Source organism: Heterodontus francisci, unplaced genomic scaffold (genome assembly GCF_036365525.1).
Source record: "Heterodontus francisci isolate sHetFra1 unplaced genomic scaffold, sHetFra1.hap1 HAP1_SCAFFOLD_236, whole genome shotgun sequence".
Taxonomy (NCBI): domain Eukaryota; kingdom Metazoa; phylum Chordata; class Chondrichthyes; order Heterodontiformes; family Heterodontidae; genus Heterodontus; species Heterodontus francisci.
Genome location: NW_027141158.1, coordinates 1,938,738 through 1,966,704, shown reverse-complemented (window position 1 = coordinate 1,966,704; position 27,967 = coordinate 1,938,738). Strand labels below are relative to the sequence as shown.

At 46.0% G+C, this 27,967-nt stretch overlaps 1 protein-coding gene across 1 annotated transcript; it reads left to right on the top strand.

Moving 5' to 3' along the window:
• On the top strand, positions 1–27,967 carry LOC137362358 (probable G-protein coupled receptor 139). The gene is made up of 2 exons (XM_068026770.1): positions 1–181; positions 27,069–27,967. Exons 1-2 carry the CDS (start codon positions 1–3, stop codon positions 27,965–27,967), a joined length of 1,080 nt encoding a protein of 359 aa, XP_067882871.1.

The following is a 27,967-nucleotide window of genomic DNA, read 5'->3' as shown; positions in this document are numbered from 1 at the left end:
ATGGGCCAGAATATGAGAACAGTAGATGGGAATGTTACAACAATGAACCGGAGTTTATCCTGGGATTTTGATCATCTTTCTGCCAATTATACTGGGCTACCATTAAAATGGCGGATCTATTTTGCACTTCTGATTATTCAATACATTTACTACCCATTGCTCGCTATTGTTGGTGTACCTGGTAAGATGCTATATCCAGCTATTAATTCCATAGTCATGTTTAACTGCACTACTGTTCTTTTCATTTACCCCTCGCTCCTTGCTGATGTTGCTGCCCCTAGTACGTCTCTCTTTCTAGCTATCAGATATGCAAACTATTTTTCATTGAAATACAGTTGTTGTAATTTACTTTCTCATCTTTGCTGCTGTTGCTGCCCCTGGTAAGTCTTTATTTCCAGACGTTAGATGTGCAAATGCTGTTTCACTGAAATAGTGCACTTGAAATTTTAGATTTCACCGATCTTTTTCACAAACTCTGTTCCCTATCCATGAACTGCATCTCCCTCCCTAGCCAATGACTGAACATGCAACAGACTGTCAACAACCCCTGTGTTCTATTCAACCCGGAGCTGAGTTCCGACCCCTTATGCTCTCCATCACCAACGCTGCCAACTACCAACATCTCGAATATTGCCCAGCTCCACCTCTGTCTCAGCCCATCTGCTACATTAACCCCTCATCTGTGCCTTTGCTAACTCCGCACTTGACTATCCCATTGCTATCCTGGCCATCATCCAAGTTACATAGCTTTCCAAACGTCAACTCATCCAAACTGCTTCTGCCTGTATCCTAAGGTTCACCAAGTCCCGATCACACATCATCCCTGTGCTCTCTGACCTACATTGGCTCCGGTCTGGCAGACCTTAATTTTAATATTATATTTCTTGTGTTTAAATCCCTCCATGGCCTCATCGCAACAATTAGTCCCTTTCCCTTGTTTATTTTTTCATATTCCTGCAAATCCGTTGCCTTCAAGACTTTTTCTAATTCGCCTTTTAGAATGAATTTATTTTCTTCTGTATCCTTCCCTGGCACCAATGCTACGGAAACCTGGATCCATAAAATATCTCTTTTGTACTGTTGTACACGTCCAGCGTGTCCTGCACAGTTCCCCATGTTTTTCAGGACTCTAGTTCATGTCCACTGTACTCCCGTGTTAGTCACCCACAGTTGAACATGCGTTCAGTAGCACGAGAAACCCCCTCCAGTGTTATTTAAAAGTCCCAGGTATCCAACATGCAGGCTTTTGACTTATGCCTGCTATTGCACAGTTAGTGGAGGTGCTGTGGATGGTTTTCTTGAGGTTGTTTTGTGAGCTGTTGCAGACATTCAGGGAGGCCAAAGGATTTAGTGACCCTACTCCAGTCAAAGATTGAGGACTGTAATTGCAGTACCTCTGGGTCTGCAACATTACCAATCAATTCATTAGAGGCTGCAGAGAAATTTAAGAGTTGCAAAAGGAGATGTTTTCCAGAGTTTCCAGGGCCGCTTTTTATACCTACACCTAACCAAGGAGCATTATGCGTGGTGCCTCCGATTCAACAAGAAACTGGTCATTTAGATTTATGCAACACAAAAGTAGGATATTCTGCCTGTTGTGGCCATTCTGGCTCTTTGAAAAACATTATCTAATTATTCACCTCACCTCCACTTTCCCCAGACTATGGCATTGATTTGTTTTCTCTTTTCATTTTGATGTATTTGCTAAATTTCCTTTGGAAATATATATTTTTGGATCTGCTAGCAGCATGTTTGCAGGCAGGAAATTCCAGATGCCAACAGCTCATTATGTAAGAGAATTTTCCTCATTTCCGCACTGGTTCTTTGGTAATTACTTGAAATCTATGTTTTCTTAATACTGAACTTTCTGACACGAGAAAACGTTTTGCCTTAATTACCCGATCAAAATCTTCTTGAACTTCTATATTAAATCTCCCCTTACCCTTCACTGCTCGAGAAACAACAATCCCAGCTTTTTCAATCTCTCCATGCAACTGTAGGTTCTGATCTCTGGTACTCCCTCCACTTCTCCACTAAGTCCTTGAAATCCTTGCCAAAGTGCAATGCTCTTAAGTGGACCCAATGCTTGAGCTGGGAACTAACAAATGATGGATAAAAGAAATATTATGATTTTTTGTTACTCTGTGCCTCTATTTGTAAAGTCGAGGAGTCTGTGTTTTTGAAAGACTTCCCAACTTGTCCTGCAACTTTCAAAGTTCTGGGTACGGATAACTCAGGTCCCTTTAATCCTGCATCCGCATGAAAATTGAACTGTTCAGTTTAAATGCCGTTTCCTCACATGTCTTAAGAGCAGGTGTCTCATCACATTTCAGTGTTAAATTGCATTTGCAAGGTGGCTGCGAATCTCACCAGTCAGTCTCTGTCTTCCTGAAATAGGTTACTGTCCTTCACACTGTTGATTAGCATTTACCAGTTTCGTGCCATATGAAAACTTCGATATTATTCACCTGTGTACAAATGCCCATGACATTAACATACATCAAAACAGCAGCGGTCCCAACCCCACTGTGAACTTCCCTCCAGACTGAAAAACAAGCTTTCTCCACTACTCTCTGCTATCTGTTGTTCAGCCAAAATCCGAGCCGTGAAGCCATTGATCCGATAATCCCATGATTTCCAATTTTGGTCGCAAGAATTTTATGTGTTGCTTCATCAAACACTTTTAATAAGATCGCCCAGTTCCAACTCCTTAACAGTACTTGAAATTCACTCTGCCACATTCGATCTGATGAAACCCTCCAGACTGGACGATTACAATGCACTCCTGGCTGCTCTCCCACATTCTACCCTCCATAAACATGAAATAATTCAAAGCGCTGCTGGTCATGTTTTAAGTTGCTCCATGACCCTTTCACCTGGCACCTCAGTGCTCGCTGACCAACACTGGCTCCCAGTTAACAAAAGTCTTGATTTGAAAATGATTTTCCTTGTTTTCAAACCCCCTCATGGTCTCGCCTCTCTATATATCTGTAATTTCCTCCAGCTCCACAACCATCCTCGATATCTGTGCTCATGCAGAACTGGCTCCTCATGCATCGCTAATTGTAATCGCTTCACCATTGTCGGACTTGCCATCAGTTGTCTCAGCCCTGAGCTCTGGAATTCCCTGTCCAAATCTCACCTCCCCTCTCAGGCGCTTTTCTCGTTTCCCACACCCATTAAAGCGTACCGTTTTGTCCATGATTTTGGCCAAATAGCTTAATATAGCAGAATGTACATCATAACAGCTCAGTGTCTTACTTGGTATTCTTATGCTTCTGCCACACACCTTGGCAAGTTTACTTACAATAATGGCGTGTTACCAATGCATATTGGTGTCCTTGTGCCGCCCACACAACTGCTCTGCTATTCCCTTTAGAATTCCATTAGACTTAGAATTAGAATTAGAACATTACAGCGCAGTACAGGCCCTTCGGCCCTCGATGTTGCGCCGACCTGTGAAACCATCTGACCTACACTATTCCATTTCCATCCATATGTCTATCCAATGACCACTTAAATGCCCTTAAAGTTGGCAAGTCTACGACTGCTGAAGCCAGGGCGTTCCACGCCCCTACTACTCTCTGAGTAAATAAACTACCTCTGACATCTGCCCTATATCTATCACCCCTCAACTTAAAGCTATGTCCCCTCGTGTTTGCCATCACCATCCGAGGAAAAAGACTCTCACTATCCACCCTATCTAACCCTCTGATTATCTTAAAAGTCTCCATTAAGTCACATCTCCTCCTCCTTCTCTCCAGCGAAAACAACTTCAAGTCCCTCAGCCTTTCCTCGTAAGACCTTCCCTCCATACCAGGCAACATGTTGGTAAATCTCCTCTGCACCCTTTCCAAAGCTTCCACATCCTTCCTACAATGTGGTGACCAGAACTGCATGCAATACTGCAGGTGCGGTCTCACCAGAGTTTAGTACAGCTGCAGCATGACCTCGTGGCTCCGAAACTCGATCCCCCTACTAATAAAAGCTAACACACCATGTGCCTTCTTAACAGCCCAATTAACCTGGGTAGCAACTTTCTGGGATTTATGTACCTGGACACCAAGATCTCTCTGTTCATCTACACTACCAAGAATCTTCCCATTCGCCCAGTACTCGGCATTCCTGTTACTCCTTCCAAAGTGAATCACCTCACACTTTTCCGCATTAAACTCCATTTGCCATCTCTCAGCCCATCTCTGTAGCCTATCTATGTCCCTCTGTACCCTCCAACATCCTTCGGCACTATCCACAACTCCACCGACCTTAGTGTCATCCGCAAACTTACTAACCCACCCTTCTACACCCTCATCCAGGTCATTTATAAAAATGACAAACAGCAGTGGCCCCAAAACAGATCCTTGCGGTACACGACAAGTAACTAAACTCCAGGATGAACATTTGCCATCAACCACCACCCTCTGTCTTCTTTCAGCTAGCCAATTTCTGATCCAAAGCTCTAAATCACCTTCAACCCCATACTTCCGTATTTTCTGCAATAGCCCACCGTGGGGAAACTTATCAAACGCCTCACTGAAATCCATATACACCACATCCACGCCTTTACCCTCATGCACCTGTTTGGTCACATTCTCGAAAAACTCAATAAGGTTTGTGAGGCACGACCTACCCTTCACAAAACTGTGCTGACTATCGCTAATGAACTTATTCTTTTCAAGATGATTATAAATCCTCTCTCTTATAACCTTTTCCAACATTTTACCCACAACCGAAGTAAGGCTCACAGGTCTATAATTACCAGGGCTGTCTCTACTCCCCTTCTTGAACAAGGGGACAACATTTGCTATCCTCCAGTCTTCCGGCACTATTTCTGTCGACAATGACGACATAAAGATCAAGGACAAAGGCTCTGCAATCTACTCCCTAGCTTCCCAGAGAATCCTAGGATAAATCCCATCTGGCCCAGGGGACTTATCTATTTTCACACTTTCCAAAATTGCTAACACCTCCTCCTTGTGAACCTCAATCCCATCTAGCCTAGTAGCCTGAATCTCAGTATTCTCCTCGACAACATTTTCTTTCTCTACTGTAAATGCTGACGAAAGATATTCATTTAACGCTTCCCCTATCTCCTCTGATTCCACACACAACTTCCCACTACTATCCTTGATTGGCCCTAATCTAACTGTTCATTCTTTTATTCCTGATATACCTATAGAAAGCCTTAGGGTTTTCCCTGATCCTATCCGCCAATGACTTCTCGTGTCCTCTCCTTGCTCTTCTTAGCTCTCCCTTTAGATCCTTCCTGGGTAGCTTGTAACTCTCAAGCGCCCGAACTGAGCCTTCACGTCTCATCCTCACATAAGCCTTCTTCTTCCTCTTGACAAGCGCTTCAACTTCTTTAGTAAACCACGGCTCCCTCGCTCGACAAGTTCCTCCCTGCCTGACAGGTACATACTTATCAAGGACACGCAGTAGCTGCTCCTTGAATAAGCTCCACATTTCGATTGTTCCCATCCCCTGCACTTTCCTTCCCCATCCTACGCATCCTAAATCTTGCCTCATTGCATCATAATTTCCTTTCCCCCAGCTATAATTCATGCCCTGCAGTATATACCTGTCCCTGCCCATCGCTAAGGTAAACCTAACCGAATTGTGATCACTATCACCAAAGTGCTCACCTACATCTAAATCTAACACCTGGCCGGGTTCATTACCCAGTACCAAATCCAATGTGGCATCGCCCCTGGTTGGCCTGTCTACATACTGTGTCAGAAAACCCTCCTGCACACACTGGACAAAAACTGACCCATCTAAAGTACTCGAACTATAGTATTTCCAGTCAATATTTGGAAAGTTAAAGTCCCCCATAACAACTACCCTGTTACTCTCGCCCCCGTCGAGAATCATCTTCGCTATCCTTTCGTCTACATCTCTGGAACTATTCGGAGGTCTATAAAAGACTCCCAACAGGGTGACCTCACCTCTCCTGTTTCTAACCTCGGCCCATACTACCTCAGTAGACGAGTCCTCAAACGTCTTTTCTGTCGCTGTAATACTCTCCTTGATTAACAATGCCACACACCCCCACCCCCCCCCTCCCCCATCTTTTACCATCTTCTCTGTTCTTACTGAAACATCTAAATCCCGGAACCTGCAACATCCATTCCTGCCCCTGCTCTACCCATGTCTCCGAAATGGCCACTACATCGAGATCCCAGGTACCAACCCATGCTGCAAGCTCACCCACCTTCTTCCGGATGCTCCTGGCGTTGAAGTGGACACACTTTAAACCAGGTTCTTGCTTGCTCGTGCCCTCTTGCGTCCTTGTAACCTTTTCCCTGACCTCACTACTCTCAACATCCTGTACACTGGCACTACAATTTAGGTTCCCATTCCCCTGCTGAATTAGTTTAAACCCACCCCCCACCCCCGAAGAGCACAAGCAAATCTCCCCCCCCCCCCCCCACCCCCGCCAGGATATCGGTATCCCTCTGGTTCAAGTGAAGACCATCCTGTTTGTAGAGGTCCCACCTACCCCAGAAAGAGCCCCAATTATCCTGGAAACCAAAACCCTCCCTCCTACAGCCACGTGTTCAACTCCTCTCTCTCCCTCTTCCTCGCTTCGTTATCACGTGGCACGGGCAAAAACCCAGAGATAACAACTCTTCCTCACTTTTCTCTCGACCTCCACACTTCACATCTTCTACAAATTTCGATATTGTGCTTTGTACCCCGAAGTCATTCATGGATATCATAAACAGCAGTGGTCAACGTCCTGAACCCTGAGGAATGCCACTGGAAAGCTCTCTCTGGTCCCAAAAACAGCTATTCACTAAAATGTTGGTAAATGATCTCCTGAATTCTGTTATCAATATTGAGTGTAGTGCTGATTTATTAGCAACCAGTTACTAACTTGAATCACAATATTCTATCTTCAAGTCCCAATCTCGGGTTTGAGCACAAAATGACAGTGTAATACTGAGGGAGAGCTGCACTGTTGGACGTGCCAGCTTTCAGAAGAGACACTACCCAAGGCTTGTTGAGGTGGTTACAAACGAATCCGTGGCACTATTTCAAATAAGAGATTGGAGGCCATTCCTGGTCTCCTGGTCAATATGTGTCACTCAGTGAACATCAGAAAAACAGGTATTTCGGCAGTTTCTGGCAGTTTGCTGTCTGCATACTGGGCGCTGCGTTTCCTGGATGAGAACAGTGACTGAACTTCAAAAATGCTGCATTGTCAGTATAACGCTTTGAGATGTCCGGTGGTCGTCAAAGGCGCTATTTCAATGCAAAGCCTCCCTTTCTTACTCATGTTTAATGCAATCCGATAAATCCATGTTTTATCAAGTTCTGGATCAATTGCTGATTCCAGCTGAAATCGATGCTTCCTTTTAGTCTATTTGCCAGTCCAATCAGAATGATTTAATGTAAACGGAAGCTCGAGGGACAGCACCTCATCTTCCTTTTAGGCATTCTAAAGTCCTCACGACTGAATATTAAGTTCAACAACTATGTTTTTATTCGATCATGTGCTGTTGGCGTCGTTGGCCAGGCCAGCATGTATTGCCCATCACTAATGGCCCTTGAGAAGATGGTGGTGAGCGGCCTTCTTGAACCACTGCAGTCCGCATCAGGTAGGTACATCCACATTGCTGTTAGAAAGGGACTTCCAGGATTATAACAAAGCGACAATGAAGGAACGTTGATATAGTTACAATGCACGCTGGTGTGTGGCCTGGAGAGGAAGCTGCAGGTGGTGGCATTCCCATGTTCACGGGTTTGGAATTAGAATTAGAACATTACAGCGCAGTACAGGCCCTTCGGCCCTCGATGTTGAGCCGACCTGTGAAACCATCTGACCTACAGTATTCCATTTTCATCCATGTGTCTATCCAATGAAGGTGCTGCCGAAGGCGCCTCTTCTATTTGGTACACTCTGCTGCCAAGGTGCCTTGGTGGTGGAGGAAGTGAGTGTTGAAAGTGGTAGATTGGGTGCCACTCTGGATGATATCGAGCTTCCTGAGTGTTGTTGGAGATGCACCCTTCCAGGCAAAAGGAGAGTATTCCATCACACATCCGACTTGAGCCTTCTAGATGGTGTACAGGCATTGAGAAGACAGTTGGTGAGGTGCTCACCACAGAATTACCAGCCTGGGTGAGGTCCTAGAGGACTGGAGAATAGCCAATGTTGTTCCTTTATTTATGAAGGGTAGCAAGGATAATCCAGGTAATTATAGGCCGGTGAGCCTTACGTCAGTGGTAGGGAAAATATTAGAGAGATTCTTCGGGACAGCATTTGCTCCCATTTGGAAACAAGCAACCGTATTAGCTAGAGACAGCATGGTTTTGTGAAGGGGAGGTCATGTCTCACTAATTTGATTGAGTTTTTTGAGGAAATGACAAAGATGATTGATGAAGGAAGGGCAGTGGATGTTATCTATATGGACTTCAGTAAAGCCTTTGACAAGGTCCCTCATGGCAGACTGGTACAAAAGGTGAAGTCACTCAGGATCAGAGGGGAGGTGGCAAGATGGATGCAGAACTGGCTCAGTCATAGAAGACAGAGTGCAGCAGTGTAAGGGTGCTTTTTTGAATGGAGGGATGTGACTAGTGGTGTTCCAAAGGGATCAGTGCTGGGACCTTTGCTGTTTGCAGTATATATAAATGATTTGTAGGAAAATGTAGCTTGTCTGATTAGTAAGTTTGCGGACGACAGAAAGGTTAGTGGAGTTACGGATAGTGTTGAGGATTGTCAGAGGATACAGCAAAATATAGATCGGTTGGAGACTTGGGCGGGGAAATGGCAGATGGAGTTTAATCCGGACAAATGTGAGGTAATGCATTTTGGAAGGTCTAATGCAGGTGGGAAGTGTACAGTAAATGGAAGGACCCTCAGAAGTATTGACAGGCAGAGAAATCTGGGCATACAGGTCTACAGGTCACTGAAAGTGGCAACGCAGGTGGATAAGGTAGTCAAGCAGGGATACTGCATGCTTGCCTTCATTAGTCGGGGCTTAGAGTATAAGAATTGGCAAGTCATGCTGCAGCTGTACAGAACTTTAATTCGACCTCACTTAGAATATTGCGTGCATTTCTGGTCGCCACACTACCAGAAGGACGTGGAGGCTTTGGAGAGGGTACAGAAGAGGTTTACCAGGAAGTTGCCTGATCTGGAGGGCATTAGCTATGAGGAGAGTTTGGATAAACTCGGATTGTTTTCACTGGAAGGACGGAGGTGGAGGGGCGACAAGATAGAGGTTGACAAAGTTATTCGCGGTATGGACAGAGTGGGTAGTCAGAAGCTTTTTCCCAGGGTGGAAGAGTCAGTTACTAGGGGATTTAGCTTTAAGGAGATAGGGGCAAAGTTTGGAGAGGATGTGCGAGGCAAGTTATTTACACTGAGGGTGGTGACTGCTTGGAATTTGCTGCTGGGGAGGTGGTGGAAGCAGGTACGATAGCAACATTTAAGAGGCATCTTGACAAATTCATGAATAGGAAGGGAATAGAGGGATACGGTTCCCGGAAGTGCAGAAAGTTTTAGTTTAGGCAGGCATGAAGATCGGCGCAGACTTGGAGGGCCGAATGGCCTGTTCCTGTGCTGTACATTGTTTGTTCTTTGTTCTTTGTTCACTGACCTGCATTTGTGGATGAAGCATTTATCTGTCTGGTCGAGTTCAGTTTCTGCTCAATGGTGACAACCAGGATGTTGATGGTGGGGGATTCAGCGATGGCAATGCCATTGAATGACAAGGGGAGATGGTTAGATTCTCTCTTGTTTGAGATGGTCATTGCCTGGCACTTGTGTGGCGCGAATGTCACTTGCCACTTATGTGCCCAAGCTGGACGTTTTTCAAGACTTGTTGTATGTGGCCATGGGTTGCTTCAGTATCTGAGGAGTCGCAAATGGTGTTGAACATTGTGCAATCATCAGTGAACATTCCCACTTCTGACATTATGCTGGAGGAAAGTTGGTTAATGAAGCAACTGAGATCATTAGCCCAGGACACTACTCTGAGCAACTCCTGCATTGATGCCCTGGGACTGAGAAGATTGACCTCCAACAACCACAACCATCTTTCTTTGTGCTATGTACAACTCGAAGCAATGGAAAGTTTCCCCCCTGATTTCCACTGGTTTCAGTTTTGCTAGTGCTCCTTGATGCCATACTCTGTCAAATGTTGGCATTATGTCATGGTCAGTCACTCTCACCTCACTCCTGGAGTTCAGCTCTTTAGTCCATCTTTTTATCAAGGGTTAAATGAGGTCAGGAGCTGCATGGCACTGGCAGAAGCCAAATTGAGCATCAGTGAGCAGTTTACGGCTGATCAAGTGCTGCTTTGTAGCATTGTCAACGACCTATGCCATTCCATTGCTGATAATCAGGAGTTGACTGATAGGGCGGTAATTCGCCGGGTTGGATTTATCCTGCGTTTTATGTACAGGACATACTTTTTTATTTGTTTTATGTGATGTGGGCGTCAATGACCAGGCGGCATTTACTGCCCATGCCTAATAGCCCATGAGAAGGTGGTGGTGAGCTGTCTGCTTGAACCGCTGCAGTCCATATAGGGTAGGAACACCCACAGTGCCATTTGGAAGGGTGTTCCAGGCTTTTGACCCAGCAACCATGAAGGAATAGTGATATAGTTCCAAGTCAGGATGGTGTGTGGCTTGGAGGGGAACCTGAAGGTGGTGCCTGTTTCCACGAATCTGGTGCTCGTGTCCTTCTAGGTGGACTGTGTGGACGGTGGTGCCTGATTAGCCTTGGTGCATTGCTGCAGTGCATCTTGCAGATTGTACACACTGCTGCCACTGTGCATCGGTAGTGGAGGGAGGGAATGTTTGTTGACGGGGTGCTAACCAAGCGGGCTGCTTTGTCCCGGATGTTGTCGAGCATCCGGAGTGTTGCTCGAGCTGCATCCATCCAAGCAAGTGGAGAGTATTCCATCACACTCCTGACTTATGCCTTGAAGATGGTGGACATGCTTTGGGGATTCAGGATGTGAGTTACTCCCCACAGGATTTCTGGCCTCTGACCTGCTGTTGTACCCACGGTATTCATATGGCTACTCCAGTTCAGTTTCTGGTCAATGGTAACCGCCATGCTTTTGAAAGTGGGGGCTTCAGCGATCGTTGACCAAAAACTGAACTGGAGTAGCCATATAAGTACCGTGGCTACAATAGCAAGTCAGAGGCCAGGAATCCCGTCGTGAGTAATTCACGTCCTGACTCCGCAAATCCTGTCAACCATCCACAAGGCACAAGTCAGGAGTGTGATGGAATACTCTTGACCTGCTTGGATGGATGCAGTTCCAGCAACACTCCGGAAGCTCGACCTGGTATTTTACACTGATGTGCTGCGCTACCCCATCATTGAGGTTCGGGAAATTTATGAATCTACTTCCTCCAGTTATTTATTGAAATATCCACCACCATTCATGACTGCAGAGCTTCGATCTGAATCGTTGTTTGTGGGATCACTTAGCTCTGTCTCGCCCATGCTGATTATGCTGCTTTGGCATGCAAGTAGTCCTGTGTTGTAGCTTCAGCAGGTTGGCACCTCATTTTGAGGTATGCTTGGTGCTACACCTGGCATGTCCTGTTGCACTCTTCATTGAACCAGGGTTGATACCCTGGCTTGATGGTAACAGTAGAGTGGGGAATATGCCGGGACATGAGGTTAGAGAGTGTGTTTGAGTACAATTTTGATGCTGATAACGATCCACAGTGCCTTATGGATGCCAGTTTTGCATTGCTAAATTTGTTCGAAAGACATCCCACTTCACACGGTGATAATGCCACACAACACGATGGACGGTATTTTCAATGTGAAGGTGGGACTCCGTTTCCACAAGGGCTCTGCGGTGGTCACTTTTACCAATGGACAGATGCATCTGCGGCAAGCAGATTGGTGAGGATGATGTCAAGTATATTTCCCCCTCGTGTTGGTTCCTTCTCCGCTTGCCGCAGAACCAGTCCAGCAGCTATGACCTGCAGGACTCGACCAGTCGTGGTGCTACCGAGCTACCGGGAATTGAAGTCCTCCACCTAGAGTGCGTTCTTCACCCTTGCCACCCTCAGTGCTACATCATCGTGGTGTTCAACATGGAGGATTACTGATTCATAAGTTGAGAACGAGGGTGGGGAGCGGGTGCAGTAGGTGGTAATCAGCAGGAGGTTCCTTGACTGTGTCATGAGACTTCATGGACTCAGGAGTCGATGTGGAGGACTCCCAGTGCAACTCCCTCCCACAGGCCCACCACCTCTTTTGGGTCTGCCCTGCCATGAATGGCGATAATCGTGTCTGGGACAAGGTCCGTTAGGAATTATGTAGAAAGTATGAGTTTGTCAGGCTGTTGTTTGACCAGTCTGTGGCACAGCTCCCCCACCTGTGACAGAATCTCCCAGACGTTAGTAAGGATCAACAAGGCTGGATTTGCTGTCGTCATTTCCAGTGCCGAGGTCGATGCCAGCAGGTCCGTCTTTTTAGTGTTTTTATTGCTTTCATGGGATATAGACATCGCTGCCCAGGCCAGCATTTATTGCCTATCCCTAATTGCCCAGGTGGTGAGCTGCCTTCTTGAAACGCTGCTGTCCATGTGGTGTTGGTAGACCCACAGTGCTATTAAGAATGGCGTTCTGGGATTTTGCCGCAGTGACAGCGAAGGAAAGGTCATATAGTTGAAGTCAGAATAGTGTGTGGTTTAGAGGGGAAATTGCAGCTAGGGCTATTGGCGTGCATCTGCTGCCCATGTACTTTCAAGTGGAAGAGGTCACATGTTTGGAAAGTATGGGCTGATCAGCCTTGGTGCATTGCATCTTGTAGATGGTACACACTGTTGCCACTGTACATCGCTGGTGGAGGGAGTGAATGTTCGTGGAAGAGGTGTAACTGAGTGGTTTGCTAGACAATTTTCAGAGTCAACCACATTGATGTGGGTCTGTAGTCAAATGTAGGCCAGATCAGGTAAGAACTGTGGATTTCCTTCACGAAAAGGCAATTGTGAACCAGACTGCTTTTTTGTGACCTTTAACAATGGTTTCATGACCATCATTAAATTAGCTTTTTAGTCCCAGATTTTTTTATTCATGGATTTAAAATTTCATCCTCTGCCATGGTGGTATTCGAACCCATGTCCACAGGGGAATACTCGGGGCCTCTGGGTTATTAATCAAACGACAATACCACTACAGCAACACCTCCTCTCAACTTGGGCAGTTTTCTACATTGCTGGGTTGCAGCTGGACTGGAACAGCTTGGCTCAGGGCACAGCTTATTTTGGTCCACAAACAGGGTTGGTCGGGTGAGGCAGTGATTTACTTGTATTCTTTTTAATTTTCTATACTGCATTCGCTGCTCATAGTTCGGGCTCCTCTACATTGGGAGACAAACACAGATTGGGTAACCACTTTACAGAATACCTCCGCTCGGTCGACAAGCATGATCCTGAGCTTCCGGTAGCTTCCCGTTTTAATGCTCCATCTTGTTCCCATAGCCACATGTATGTCCTTGGCCTGCTGCAGTGTTCCAATGAACATTAGCTCAAGCTCGAGGAACAATGCCTTATTGTTTCATTAGGCAATCTACAGTCTACTAGACTCAATATTGAGTTCAATAATTTCAGACCATGAGACCAATTATTTTTGATTATTTATTACTTTTATTTAATTTATCTATATCATTTCTTAAGCGTGTGCTAGTCTCTAAATTACTTTTCATGTTTTTGCCTTCGTGCACAGCTATTCAATATTCTGCCTTTGCATTCTCTCTGGACTCATGCTTTCTCTTTTACTGCAACTATTTAGTACTCAATTTGCATTCTGTTGCATGGCATCTGCCATTTTATCTCTCCTCACTCTGTCCCATCACAGTGCTTCCTTCTTGCTCCACTTCCCCCGTTCCCCATCTCACTTGTTCATTTTGCCAGTTCTGATGAAGGATCGCAGACCTGAAGCTTTAAATCTGTTTCTCCCTCCACAGATTCTGCCAGACCTGCTAAATATTCCTGGTACTTCCTGTTCTCATTTTAGTGTTCCAGCTTCTGAAGTACTTTGCTCTTATCCCATAACCTTTGCAGTACCCAGTGCCTTCAGCCGTTTCTTTAAACCAAATGGAGAAAATCGGATTTCGACCTTGACTGCCATTTTGTTTTGCATTCTGCTGGGCTTAAACTTGTTTTTCATGTTTTTCCTTTCAGACAGAGCTGTTCATTATTCTGCCATTAACACTCATGTTGGACTCATGCCTTGATCTTTTACCAATCCCTTTGCCTGCTGTTGCAGGATATTTCTTTAATTTCATCTTTCCTGCCCTATACTCTATCAAAGACGTCCCTTTTGCTCTTCTTTCCCCCTTCCCCCACCACCAATTACTCAAAGTTGATAACATTTATAACCGTTTCCAGTTCTGAAACGTTAACTCAATTCCTTTCTCCACAGATGTTGCCAGACCCGCTATGTAGCTCCAGCACTATAAAAAAGTATTTAATTCAAACCCTTTTTTCATCGGGAAATTCCTGCCACAAATTATATGCAGCACTGAATCTGGTCACCAATGTACAAATGTCACCCCAACTTCTTCAAACGCATCTTTTTACTCATTACCTGGTGTACAATTTCTCTGACAATATCTGTTTACAGTTAACTTAGCAATTACAGAGATTACTTGCTTCAGTGATTTTCAAGTGGACTCATTTCCAATCATTGTTCTGAAATAACTGAATTCCGTGCTGCCTGTCACAGGTGAAGGAATCTCTCAGTCTTTCCAATAACTAACTTTCTATACAAAGCAAAGTGCTTCAGAACCTGGAAATCTGTTATAAAATCATAACATTCTGGAAATTTTCAGCAGGTCTGGAAGTAGCTGTGGAGAGAGAAAACATAACTAATATTTCTGTTCCGTGACCCCACCCCCCGTCAGAACTGGGAGTGCCTAGAGAGGGAACAGATTGTAAACCAGACAGGGAAAGGAAAGAGAGAAGGAAAGTATAAGCGGAAAACTCTGTAATAGGGTGGAAAACAGGAGAGATTAAGTGACAAAACGGATGATGCTATAATGTAAATTGGCAATGGGACAAGTAAAGAAACAAAGAATGGCTGTAGAGGATGTGTACATGGGAAAATGCCGATTCACCAGCAACAGCCGCCGTCCAATAATGAGATCAGATTTTATGATCTGAATTGTTTTTAACTTAATGTTGATGATTTTATTTTTCCCATTCCCTGCCTGGAGGGAAAACTATTACATCTCAAAGCACTGCCAGTTCTAGCGATGTACCACTGACCTAAAACATTAACTGTTTCGCTCTCCACAGACGCTGCCGGACCGACTGAGTATTTCCAGCATTTTCTGTTTCTACTTAACTTTCTATCATATCCTTACCTCCGTTACTGTAACTGGTTGTTTTGGTATATAACTGAGGTCAAGTGAATGGCGATGGCTTTGGATATTTTACTGTCTAGGCCCCTTTGAAAATTAATCCAATTATCACTGAATGAGGACAAGTATGTTAGCCCAATTTATGTCTATTAGATAATTTCTGAGATGTCAGCTAATGTATCCTAGCAGAAGTATTGATGAAAAACATAAAACCTGTAAAAATAAAACACATTACTATCTGTCTGCACTTTTCTGATTGGATAGTGGCTTGATTTGCTATGAAGTGTCTGCTGTACAAGCCTCGATTACATGGCTCCGGACTTCAGCTCTCACAACTGCCTTGCCTCGATTACCTGGCTCTGACTCTCACTGATCCCTCATCTCAGTTACCTGGCTCTGGCTTTCACTGCTGCCTTGCCTCAGGTACCTGGTTCTAGCTCTGACTGTTCTTTGCCTCGGTTACTGGGCTCCGGATACCAGCGATCACTGCTCACGCCCGTGAGTTCTGGGCTCTGGCTGGTTCCTGGTCCCTGTTACTGCGATTCAGCTCTTTCTTGGCTCGGACCTTGGTACTACGGTCCAGCTCTCACAGCTCCCCGGCCTCAATTACTGGGCTCTGGCTCTCACATTCCCCCACCCCCACCCCCACCCCAACCACCCCGGCCTCGGTTACTGGGCTCCAGCTCTCACTGTTGTGCAGCCTCGGTTACTGGTCGCCAGCTCTCACCGCTCCCTTACCTCGAAAGCTGGGCTCCGGCTCTCAAGGCTCCCCAGCCTCGGTTACTGGGCTGCACCTTCAATGCTGTCATGCCTCGGTTACAGGACTCCGGCTCTCGTTGCTCCCTGGCCTTGGTTAATGGGCTTGGGCTCTCACTGCTCCTTTGCTTTGGTTACCAGCCTCCAGCTTTATCTGCTACACAACCTCGTTTACTCAGCTTCCACTCTCACTGCTTCCCGGACTCAGATAGCGTGCTCCATCTCTCATTGCTCCCCAGTTTCACTTACTGGTCTTCGCCTTTTCCTGCTGATCGGCCTCAGTTACTCGATCCCAACTCTTGTGGCTCCCCAGCCTCTGTTACTGTATTCTGGCCTCCCACCAGCGGTCCTGATGAAGATGGGAGAAAGAGGTGCGACGACATTGTGGAGGAGGAGTGGAGACGGCATGGTAGGATGGAGACAGGATGGCATGGGTGAGTTGAGGATGGACATCATGGTAGTTTGGAGTGGGGCGGTAAGGGGTGAGAATGGCATGGGTAGTATATGACGGTGGTTGGGGACGGCATGGGAACAAGGTGTATGATGGGGAATGGCATGTAATGATATGAGAATGTTAGAATGTTTGGGATGATATGGCATGAGACGGATTGCATGGCAATAATGGCCAATTTACCCATCAACCTGCAAGTCTTTGGCATGTGGGACGAAACCGGAACACCCGGAGGAAACCCACGCAGACACAGGGAGAACCTGCAAACTCCACACAGGTAGTAGCCAGAATTGAACCCGGGTCGCTGAAGCTGTGAGGCTGCAGTGCTAACCACTGCGCCACTGTGCCACAGTTACAATATCGATATTAATTTCAGCACTAACATTTCTGAATCTCTGCTCGCTGATAAGAAACAGCAGTGATACTCGGTCTGAACCCGGGGACCATGACAACAAATCTTGCTCCAGTCTGAAAAGCAACTGCCATTCACCACAATGTTGATATGAAAAACGTACTGAAGTTGTAACTGTACTCATTAATATTTACCAGTCGTCATATTTATTATAAATCTGTTATTGCTCATGTTAACCTTAATAGTTTTTTTTTATTTACTTGTCAATCCATTCACTGATTCCAGCTGTTTTTTTATTGTATTTCCTAATACAGTCGTGATGATTTACTTTAAATCCTGTGTCCAGCAGAAATAACTGTCAAAGGTACAGTAATTAGATCCATCACTGGCTATGTTAATAAATGTATACATGTCTCTCTCAACTTCTTTAAACTGATGTTTTTGCTCCCAACCTAATGTCTGATCCCCTATAATTTCCCGTGTTTACAGTTATCATAGTGACGATTGAGATTATTTGTTTCATTAATTTTTCAGTGGGCTCATTTCCAATTACTGCTTTAAAATAATTGAATTCCGCGCTGCCTGTCACAGGTGAGGGTATCTCTCAGTCAGTCCAACATTTAACTTTCTATGCAAGGGAAAAGTGCTGCAGATCCTGCAAATCTGAAATAAAAACAGAAAAGGCTGGAAATATTCAGCAAGTATGACACCATCGCAGGACAGAGAAAAATAAATAATGTTTCAGGTCAGTGAATTAATGTTTCCTTCGTCAGAACTGGGAGAGGTGAGAGGTGGGACGGTTTTTAATCCAGGTAGGTAAAGAAGGGAGTTGAGGAAAGTACCAATGACAAGGTATATAATACAATGGAAAACAGGAGAGATTATATCACAAAATGACGATAGTGGAACATAAAATGGGATGGCAATGGGATAAGCAAAGAAACAAATGATGGGTGTAGAGAAGGTGTATGTGGGAACATGTAAAATCACGACAAACAGCTGCCATACAATAACATGATTAGATGTTATGATCTGAAATTGATAAACACAATTTTGATGATGGCACCTGCCTCTTTGCTGGCTCTCGGTTCTCACTGCTCCCCAGCCTCAGTCGCCTCTGGCTGTCGATTCTACCTCGCCTCGGTTACTGGTCTCTGGCTGTCGTTGTTCACCAGCCATGGTTACTGGGCTCCGGCTCTTGCTGCACCCCGACCTCAGTTACTTGACTCCAGGCGCTGCTACTACCAGCCTCAGTAACTGGGCTACTGGCTCTCACTATAATTTCCATCCTTGGTTAATGGACTCCAAACCCTGATGTTACCGGCCTCGGTTACTGGACTCTGACTCTCACTGCTTACAGCCTTAGAGTCTGGGCTCTGGCTGGCTCTTGGCCTCGGTCAATGTTATTTGTTTCCTACTGCTCTCCAGACTCAGTGCCTCGGCTTCTGGGCTCTGGCTGGTTTCTGGCCTCGGTTACTGGGCTTCAGCTTTTGATACTCTTTGGCCTTTATTACTGCACTGGCTTTCGCTGCAGCTGGCCTCAGTTACCGGACACCGGCCCTTGCTGTTCCCTTTCTTCGGTTACTGCCCTCCTGTTCTCACTGCACACCAGTCTTGGCTACTGGATACTGATTCCAACTGCTGTCCGGCTTTCGTGACTGGGCTCCAGATCCCTTTTGCTTCCTGGATTCCATTACTTGGTTTTGGCACTTGCTGCTTCCCGGGCTGGAGAACTGCGTTCCAGAACTTAGTGCCCCTGGCATCGATTACTGGGTTCCAGCTCTCGCTGCACCCCACGCTCTGTTGTTGCGCTCCAGACTCCGCCTCTTGTTGTAGCCCAGCTTCTGTTACCAGACTCCAGCTTTTGCTGCTCTTGGCCTCTCATACTGGGCTCAGGCTTTTGATGTTCCCTTGCCTTGGTTACTGGCCACTACCTCCCGCTCTCCTAGCCTCAGTTAATGGCGTCCAGATCGCGCTGCTTCCTGAAATTGATTTGTGGACATTTCTTTTCTGTTTCCTGGCCTCGAAAACTGGGATCAGGCTCCATTATTGGCCTCTAGGCTCCGCCTTTCACTGCACCCCGGACTTGGTTCCTCGGCTCCAGCTCTCATTGCTTCCACCTTTGTTTACCGGGCTCCAGCTCTCGCTGCTCCCTGGCATTGGCTACTAGGCACTGGTTCTCACTACAACCAGCCTCAGCAACTGTTCTCTTGCTCTCAATGACCTCCAGTCTCGGCCAATGGGCCTCTGGCTCTCGCTGTTCACTGGCCTCATTTATTGGGCTCCAGCTTTCACTATGCCCCAGTCCGCGCATGGGCATCAGGGCTTGTTAATCCCCAGCCTTGCTTACTGTGCAGTGACCCCTAGACCTCACTGTTCCCTGGCCTCAGCTATTGGGTTCTGGCTCTCACCACTCCCCAGGCTCAGTTACTACGGACCTGCCCTCAGCTCTCGCTTCTCGCTCTCCTCGGTTACTGGTCTCTGTCTCCTGGCCCTCGCTCTTCCCTAGCCTCGGCAATTGGGCTCCTGTTCTCGCTGATTCTAGGCCTTGGTAACGAGGCTCCAACCCTCTCTGCTCCCTGACGTTGGCTCCTGGGCTCCAGTTTTCACTGCTCACCGGCCTTGTTTACTAGGCTCCCGCCCTGTATGCTCCCTGGCCTCAGTTACTGGGCTGCAGGTGCCACAGTTTCCCAACCCCAGTTATTGGGCTCTGGCTCTCACTTCACCACAATCTCAGTTACTTGTGTCTTACTTTCACTGCTCCCCGCCCTTGTTACTAGATGCTGGCTCCTGCTGTTGCTGCACTGCCTCAGATAGTGGCCTCAATACCTAAGTTTCTGCAAGGAAAATGGGGGAGGGGTCGATATGATCCACAGTGAGTTGAACTATTTCAATATTGCTGAAAATAGAGACCAGTTGTTGAAGCTGTTCGTCGTGCACTCATCAGGACATTCCCAAGCATACCAATGTAATGGAAAACTGGTGCATTGTATCAAACATGTCCCTTCCACTGGTCGCAACAGGCAATGCACAGGCTGAATCCAACAAGCCAGTGCTTGCAAAACTTAAAACACAGTGTCCAACATTAGATGTGATTCCGTAATTGGGCAGCATTTGCAAAATAATCCTCAGTGTGCCAAGAAGTGTACATTTGCAATTACATGAAGCTGCATGTATTAGTAAACAGAGCCCTGTTCTTTGCAGAAAGAAAGCACATGTACAGACATTGCTCCTGATTCAGATAAACAAAATAAGTGGCTCTGTCTCTTGGCTCTCACTCTTCCCCAGCCACAGTTCCTGGACTCTGATTTGCGCTGCTTCCAGGCCTTCGTAAATATGTTCCAGCCATCCCTGTTCCTGACCTTTGTTCCTGAGCGCCGGTTATCGCTGCTTCCTTACCTTGGTAATGAGACCCCACTCTTCTCTCTCCTCCCAGACCTTGGTCCAGCCATCTCTGGTCCCTGGTCTCCATTACTGGGCTCCGGCTCTCTGTGCTGTGGTCTTGTTCACTGGGCTCCAGCTGGCATTGCTCGCTGGCCTCAGTTGCTGGGCTCTGGGTCACACTGATCTCTCGTATTGGTTACCAGGCTCTGATTCTCACTGCTCCCTCACTTTGGTTACCTTGTTCTGGCTTTCAGTGCTCCCTAGCTTCGGTTACTATGCTCAGTATCCCAGCGCACGCTGTGCGCACCCTTTGGTTCTGCGTTCTGGCAGGTTCCTGGCCCCTGTTACTGAGCGATGGCTCTTGCTACTCTTTGGCCTTTGTACTGGACTCCGGCTGTCAATGCTCCCTGTCCTCGGTTACTCACCCCACGCTCGCACTGGTCCTTGGCTTTGGTTACTTGCCTCTGGTTCTCACTGCTCCCCAGCCTCAATTACTGGGTTCTGGCTCTCACATTGGTACCCACCCTCCTGCACCCCCTTCACAACCCCCGTCCCCGCCCGCGTCGCCGGCCTCAATAACTGGGTTTATGCTATCATATTTCCACCTCCCCACCATCTGGCCTCGGTTTCTGACCACTGGCTCTCACCGCTCCCCGGGCTCGGTTACTAGGCTCCAGCTGTCAGTGCTCCCCGGCCTCAGATAGTGTGCTCCATCTCTCATTGCTCCACAATTTCACTTACTGGTCACCGCCTTTTACCACCCATTGACCTCAGTTACTGGCCTTCAGCGCACTCTGCTCGATGGCCTCAGTTAATCGGGTTCTACTCTAATGGCTCCCCAGCATCTGTTAATGAGTTATGGCTTCCACTGCTGGCTACTGATGATGAAGATAGAGCGGTGTCCCACCATTATGGGGAGGAGTGGAGACAGCATGGTAGGATGGAGAGGGGACAGCATGGGTGGGTTGAGGGTGGATGTCACAGTAGTTCAGAATGCAGTGGTTAGCACCGCAGCCTCACTGCTCCAGCGACCCGGGTTCAATTCTGGGTACTGCCTGTGTGGAGTTTGCAGGTTCTCCCTGTGTCTGCGTGGGTTTATTCCGGGTGCTCCGGTTTCCTCCCACATGCCAAAGACTTGCAGGTTGACAGGTAAATTTGCCATTATAAATTGCCACTAGTACAGGTAGGTGGTAGGGCAATATAGGGGCAGGTGGGGATATGGTAGGAATATGGAATTCGTGTAGGATTAGTATAAATGGGTGGTTGATGGTCGGCACAGACTCGGTGGGCCGAAGGGCCTTTTTCAGTGCTGTATCTCTAAATTAAACTAAACTAAACTCAGTTAAACTAAATGGGGCGGCATGGGCTGGGATGGCATGGGTGATCTACGAAGGTGGTTGTGTATGGCACGGGAGCAAGGTGTATTATGAGGAATGGGAGGTGATTATATGGGAGGCCTGAAATGTTTAGGATGTTATGGCATGAGTTTGATTGCATGGGAATGTTGGATTGGAATCGGACGGGGAGTTAAAGGGAGTGCAATATAGATAGTCATTTCAGCACGAGCATTTCCGGATCTCTGCTGGTGTATAAGAAACCACCGTGATCCGAGTACTGAACCCTGGGAAACATCACTCAAAAACCCTTTCCAGACCGAACAACAGCCATTCACCACAATGTTGAGAAACAAGTTGTGACTGTCCTCATCTGTAATTACAAGATGTCAGATTTATTGTAAATCTGGTATTACGCATTTTATTTCAATAATCTTATTTTGTTTATTTTTCAATCCTCTCTCTGATTCCAGTTGCAATTCCTGTTCTGTTAAAAATCTATTTCCTAATACTGTCATGATGTTTTATTTTAAATCCTGTCTCCAGCAGAAATACCCCGAACTTCTTTAAACTGGTGTTTTTACTCCCAACCTGATACTTTATTTTTCTGGGAATTTCCCTTTGTTACACTTAACTTAGTAATGATTGAGATTATTTGTTTCATTGATTTTTCAGTGGACACATTTCCAATTATTGCATTGAAGTAATTGAATTCCGTGTTGCCTGTCACAGGTGAGGGAATCTCTCAGTCAGTCCAATATCTAACTTTCTATACAAGAGCAAAATGCTGCAGATGCTGCATCTGAAATAAAAACAGAAAATGCTGGAAATATTCATAGGTCCGACAGCATCTGTGGAGAGAGAAGTATAGTTATTGTTTCAGGTCAGTGACCCTTCGTCAGAACTGGGAGAGGTGACAGATGGTACAGATTTTAGGCCAGGCAGGGAAAGGAGGGAGTGGAGGAAAGTACAAATGGCATGGTCTGTAATAGAGTGAAAAACAGGAGAGATTATATCACCAATTGATGATAGAGAAATGAAAAATGGAATGGTAATGGGAGAAGTAAATAAACAAATGATGCGTGCAGATGAGGTGTAAATGGGAACATGTGAAATCACCACACACAGCTGCCACTGACACCACTAACAGCTTAGATGTCATAGAGTCATAGAGTTATATAGCACAGAACCAGGTCCTTAATCCCATCGTGTCTGTGCCGGCCATCAAATACTTATCTATTCGAATCCCATTTTACACCACTTGGCCCCGAGTCTGGCGTTCAAAGTGCTCCTCTATATACTTCTTAAATGCTGCGCGGGTTCCTGCCTGTACTACACCTTCAGGCAGTGTCTTACAAATTCGAATGACCCTCTGGCGGAAGAAAATCCTAAAATCCCATCTAAACCTCCAGCCCCTCATCTTACATCTATGCACCCTGGTTATTGACGCTCCGCTAATAGAAAAAAACTTTTCTTCCTATCTATCCTATCAATGCCCCTCATAATTTTCTATACCTCAGTCATATCCCCCTCAGCCTTCTCTGCTGTAAGGAAAATAACCGCGCCTTTTCAGTCTCTCTTCATTGCTGAAATGCTCCGGCCCAGGCAACATTCTGGTGGATGTCCTCTGCAACCTCTTCAGTGCAATCACAGCCTTCCTATAGTGTGGTTCCCAGAACTGTACACAGTACTCCAGCTGTGGCCGAACTAGCATTTTCTGCAGTTCCATCATAACCTCCCTGCCCTCATATGTTTTGCTTAAGAAGGCAAGTATTCCATATGCCTTCCTAGCAAACTTATCTACCTGTGCTGCTGCCTTCAGTGATCTATCGACAAGCACACCAAGTTCCATCTGACCCTCTGTACTTCTAAGGGTCCTACCATCCATTGTATATTCCCTTACATTGTAACCCCTCCCAAAATGTATCATCTCATACTCATCAGGGTTAAATTCCATTTGCTACAGCTCCGCCCATATTACCAGCCCATCTATACTGTCCTGTAATCTAAGGCTTTCCTCCTCACTATTTATGACACCACCAATTTTCGTGTCATCTACGAACTTACTGATCATACCACCTATATTCTCGTTTAATTCATTAATGCACAGGAGAAACAGCAAGGGTGCCCGCACGGATCCCTGCGGTGCACCACTAGTCACATGTTTCCACTCGCATAAACAACTCTCGATCATTACCCTATGCCTCCTGCCACTTTGCTAATTTTGGATCCAATTTGCCAAATTGCCCTGGATCCCATGGACTCTTACCTTCTTGACCAATCTCCCATGTGGGATCTTATCAAAAGCCATACTGAAGTCCATGTAGGCTGCATCACTTATTTTACCCTCATCTGCACATCTAGTTACCTCCTCGTAAAATTCAATCAAGTTAATTAGACACGATCTCCCTGACAAAACCATGCTGACTATCCCTGATTAATTCCTGTCTCTCCAAGTGGAGAGCAATCCTGTCCCTCAGAATTTCTTCAAATAGATTCCCAACCACTGATGTCAGACACACCTGCCTGTAATTACCTGGTTTATCCCTGCTACCCTTCTTGAATAATGGCACCACATTCGCTGCCCTCATTCCTCTGGTATTTCTCCAGTGACCAGAGAGAATTAGTAAATTTGTGTCAGAGCCACTGCTATCTCCTCCCTTGCCTTACATAACAGCCTGGGATATATCTCACCTGGGCCAGCGGATTTGTTCACTTTTAAGCCCCCTAAAACAGCTAATATTTCCTCCCTCTCAATGCTAATATGCTCCAGTATATCACAATCCCGCTCCGTAATCTCGACACCTACATCGTCCTTCTCCTTAGTGAACACTGATGAAAAATAATCATTGCAAACCTCAGCAGATCCGCACACAGATTGTCACTTTGATCCCTAATGGGCTCTCCACTTTCTCTGGTAATTCTCTTGCCCTTAACATAATTATGAAACGACTGAGGATTTTCCTTTATCTTGCCCACCAGTGTTTTTTCATGTCCACTCTTAGCTCTCGTAATTACTCTTTTAAGAACCCCTACACTTTCTATACTCCTTCAGTGCCTCCGCTGTTTGCAGTGCTCTGAATCTGCCATAAGCCTCCTTTTTCCCTTATCCAATCTTTTATATCCGTTGACATCCAGGGTTCCCTGGACCTGTTGGTCCTACCCTTCACCTTAGCAGATACATGTCTGAACACTCGCTATTCTCTCTTTGAATGACTCGCATTAGTTTTATGTAGAGTTTCTACAAGTAGCTCTCCCATTCCACTTTGGCCAGATCCTGTTTGATCATATTAAAATCGGCCTTCCCCCAATTCAGTTACTTTATTTCCTGTGCATCTTTCCCCTTCTCCATAAGTACCTTAAATTTTACAGAGCTATCCACGAAATGCTTGATCACTGACACGTCATTACCTGTGATGTGACCACCTCACTAACCGTACTATCCACGACGGCCTCCGCATCGCGTATGCTCCACAGTGAGTCCATCCGCAGATCCAGGTGCGCATTGCAGTCAACCAGTAGCTGCAGCTAGACACATTTCCTGCATACATCGTTGCCAGGGACATGGCAAGTTTCTCAGATTTCCCTCCTTCACAGGAGGAGCATATCACAGGGCTGAGCTCTATTGCCCTGACTTACCCTTAGAATAAGCTCCTTAGTTACACCCTTTAATACAGAGTAATAATTAGGGTAGGAACCTTATTCCACTCCATACACTACCACTCAGAATCTAAAATCCCTACCTTTACATTTAATTCAGCGATTGAAAGTAGTAAAAATAGGCTAGAAACACCCACCTGTTCCTACTTACCAATCAGCTGCCTCAACTTATCTTGCCCACCAGTGCTTTTTCATGAACCCACCCCTCTATACTTTCTATGCACCTCTAGGGTCACCGTTGTGTTCAGCGCTCTGAATCTGAAATCCTGATACAATCGTCTATATCCCGTTACATCCAGTGATCCCTGAACTTATTGGTCCTACCCTTCATCTTTACTGGAGCATGCTGGCACTGAACTCTTCCTATTTCCTTTTTGAATGACTCCCACTGGTCTGATGTAGACTTTCCTACTAGTACTTGCTCCCAATCCACACTGACCAGATCCTGTTTTATCATATTGAAAGCAACCTTCCTCCAATTCAGTACTTTAATTTCCAGTCCCTCTTTGTCCTTTTCCATCACTTCATTAAATCTTACAGAGTTATCGTCAAAATCCCCGAAATGCTCCCCCACTGACACTGCCACCACTTTTCCGGCTTTATTCCCTAAGATTAGGTCCAGCACTGCCCCTTCTCTTGTAGGACTTTCTACGTGCTGGTTCAAAAAGCCCTCCTGGGTACACTTAACGAATTGTGCCCCTTTAAGCATTATGCACGGCGTTCTTCCCTATTCTGGTATGAAACTCTTGAAGTCAACTTTGATGATTACACCTGCCTCTTAACTGGCCCACGGCTTTCACTGCTCCCCGACCTCCGTTAGTGGCCTCGAGCTGTCAATTCTAACCAGCCTTTGTTGCTGCTCTGTGGCTGCCGTTGTTCGCCAGCCTTGGTTACAGGGCTCTGGCACTTGCTGCTCCCCGGCCTCGGTTACTGGGCTCTAGGCCCTGCTGTACCGACCTCAGTTACTGGGCTAGTAGCTCTCACCAAATTCCTAGCCTCGGTTACTGGGCTATGGCTTCCACTCCTACCCGGACTGCCTCTCACTGCTCACACCCTCAGGCTCTGGTCCCTGGCTGGTGCCTAAATAATCTTCAGTGTACTAAGTGTGCGCTGACAACCAGTTCATGATTGCCATTAGGGCTCGCAGTGTGGCGAATTTGCACTTACTGGAAGCTACATATATTAATACACAGAGCCCTGTTCTTTGAAGGCAGAAACAACACGTAAAGTAAATGCTGCTGTTTCAGCTAAACAAAATAAGTGACATCCATTCGTTGGCTCATTCCTCCGGGCAATGCCTTAACTGATCAGAGTCAAGCTCCCTGGTTTAAATTGCAAACAAAGCTTAGCAGTTAACGGTCAGTCATCGGAAACTGATGCATTCTCCATGGCAGAGCCTCTACCAATCAGATTTCACTTGCCAACTGAGCAGCACCTTCTTCTCATATAGCATAAAGTTACTGTTTTTTCCTCACATTCATATACTTTTGGATTGTCCTTATGAGTGTGTTTAAGCCGAAAAGCTGCGAGAATATGTCTCTATTTTCAGAAATACTCAAGTTTTGTAATATTAAACGACTATTTCAGTGTTTTCCTTTTATCATTTAATCTAGCCTGCCTTCCTCCGTTTCACAGACCATCCCGTTTGTTAGTTTAGCTACAATCACTTCAATGCATCACTGGACACAGGAACACATATCGAAATCTCAATGAGTCCTCAATCAAACTGGCAACTTTGCACACAGCCTGATGTATAATTTCCCTGTTTATTTCCCTTCCTCACAGTTAACTTGCTGACGATTGGGATCATGTCTCGGCGAAAGTGTGGTCTCTCCAATTGTGTCACTCGCTACCTGGTGGCCATGGCAGCGGCGGATCTACTGGTCATTATCTTCGACCTGATATTGAGGCACATTCCCATTGTTTATCTGGAACAACTTAATTCCTTGCGGTCCATCCCCGTGTGTAATATCCACGCAGTCCTGCTGTTTGCAGCCACAGACTGTTCTGTCTGGTTCACCGTCACTTTCACCTTTGATCGATTTGTGGCCATTTGTTGCCAGAAGCTGAAAAGTAAATATTGCACCGAGAAAACGGCAGCTGTGGTTCTGGGAACAGTGACTGTGCTGAGCTGTTTAAAGAACATCACCTGGTATTTTATTTTTACAGGTCGGTATTCGAAGGTGAACATGCCTTGGTTTTGTTCTGTTACAGATGGTATTCGGTTCTCTCGGGTCTGGATAACAATCGAGCTCTTCCGTCACATTCTAACCCCATTTGCCCCATTTGTGGTGATTCTTTTTCTCAATGCTTTCACTGTCAGACACATTTTAGTAAGTAGCAGAGCACGCAGCAGACTCCGGGCTCACAGCATTGGGGAGATTCGCAGAGACCCAGAGATGCAGAGCCGAAGGAAATCGATCATTTTATTGTTAGTTATCTCGGCAAATTTCATATTGTTATGGTCAGTATTTATGGTGGTTTCGATCTGGAGCCAGTTGTATAATTTAGGATATCGGTCTGTAATTCCACCAATGTTTCTGCTGCAAGTGGGTTACATGCTACAGCTCCTGAGTTGCTGCACAAACACTGCGATTTATGCAGTGACCCAGGCTCAGTTCAGAGAGCAGCTGAAGAATGTGTTGAAATATCCCTTTACTCAAATTGGTAAATTCATTCAATAA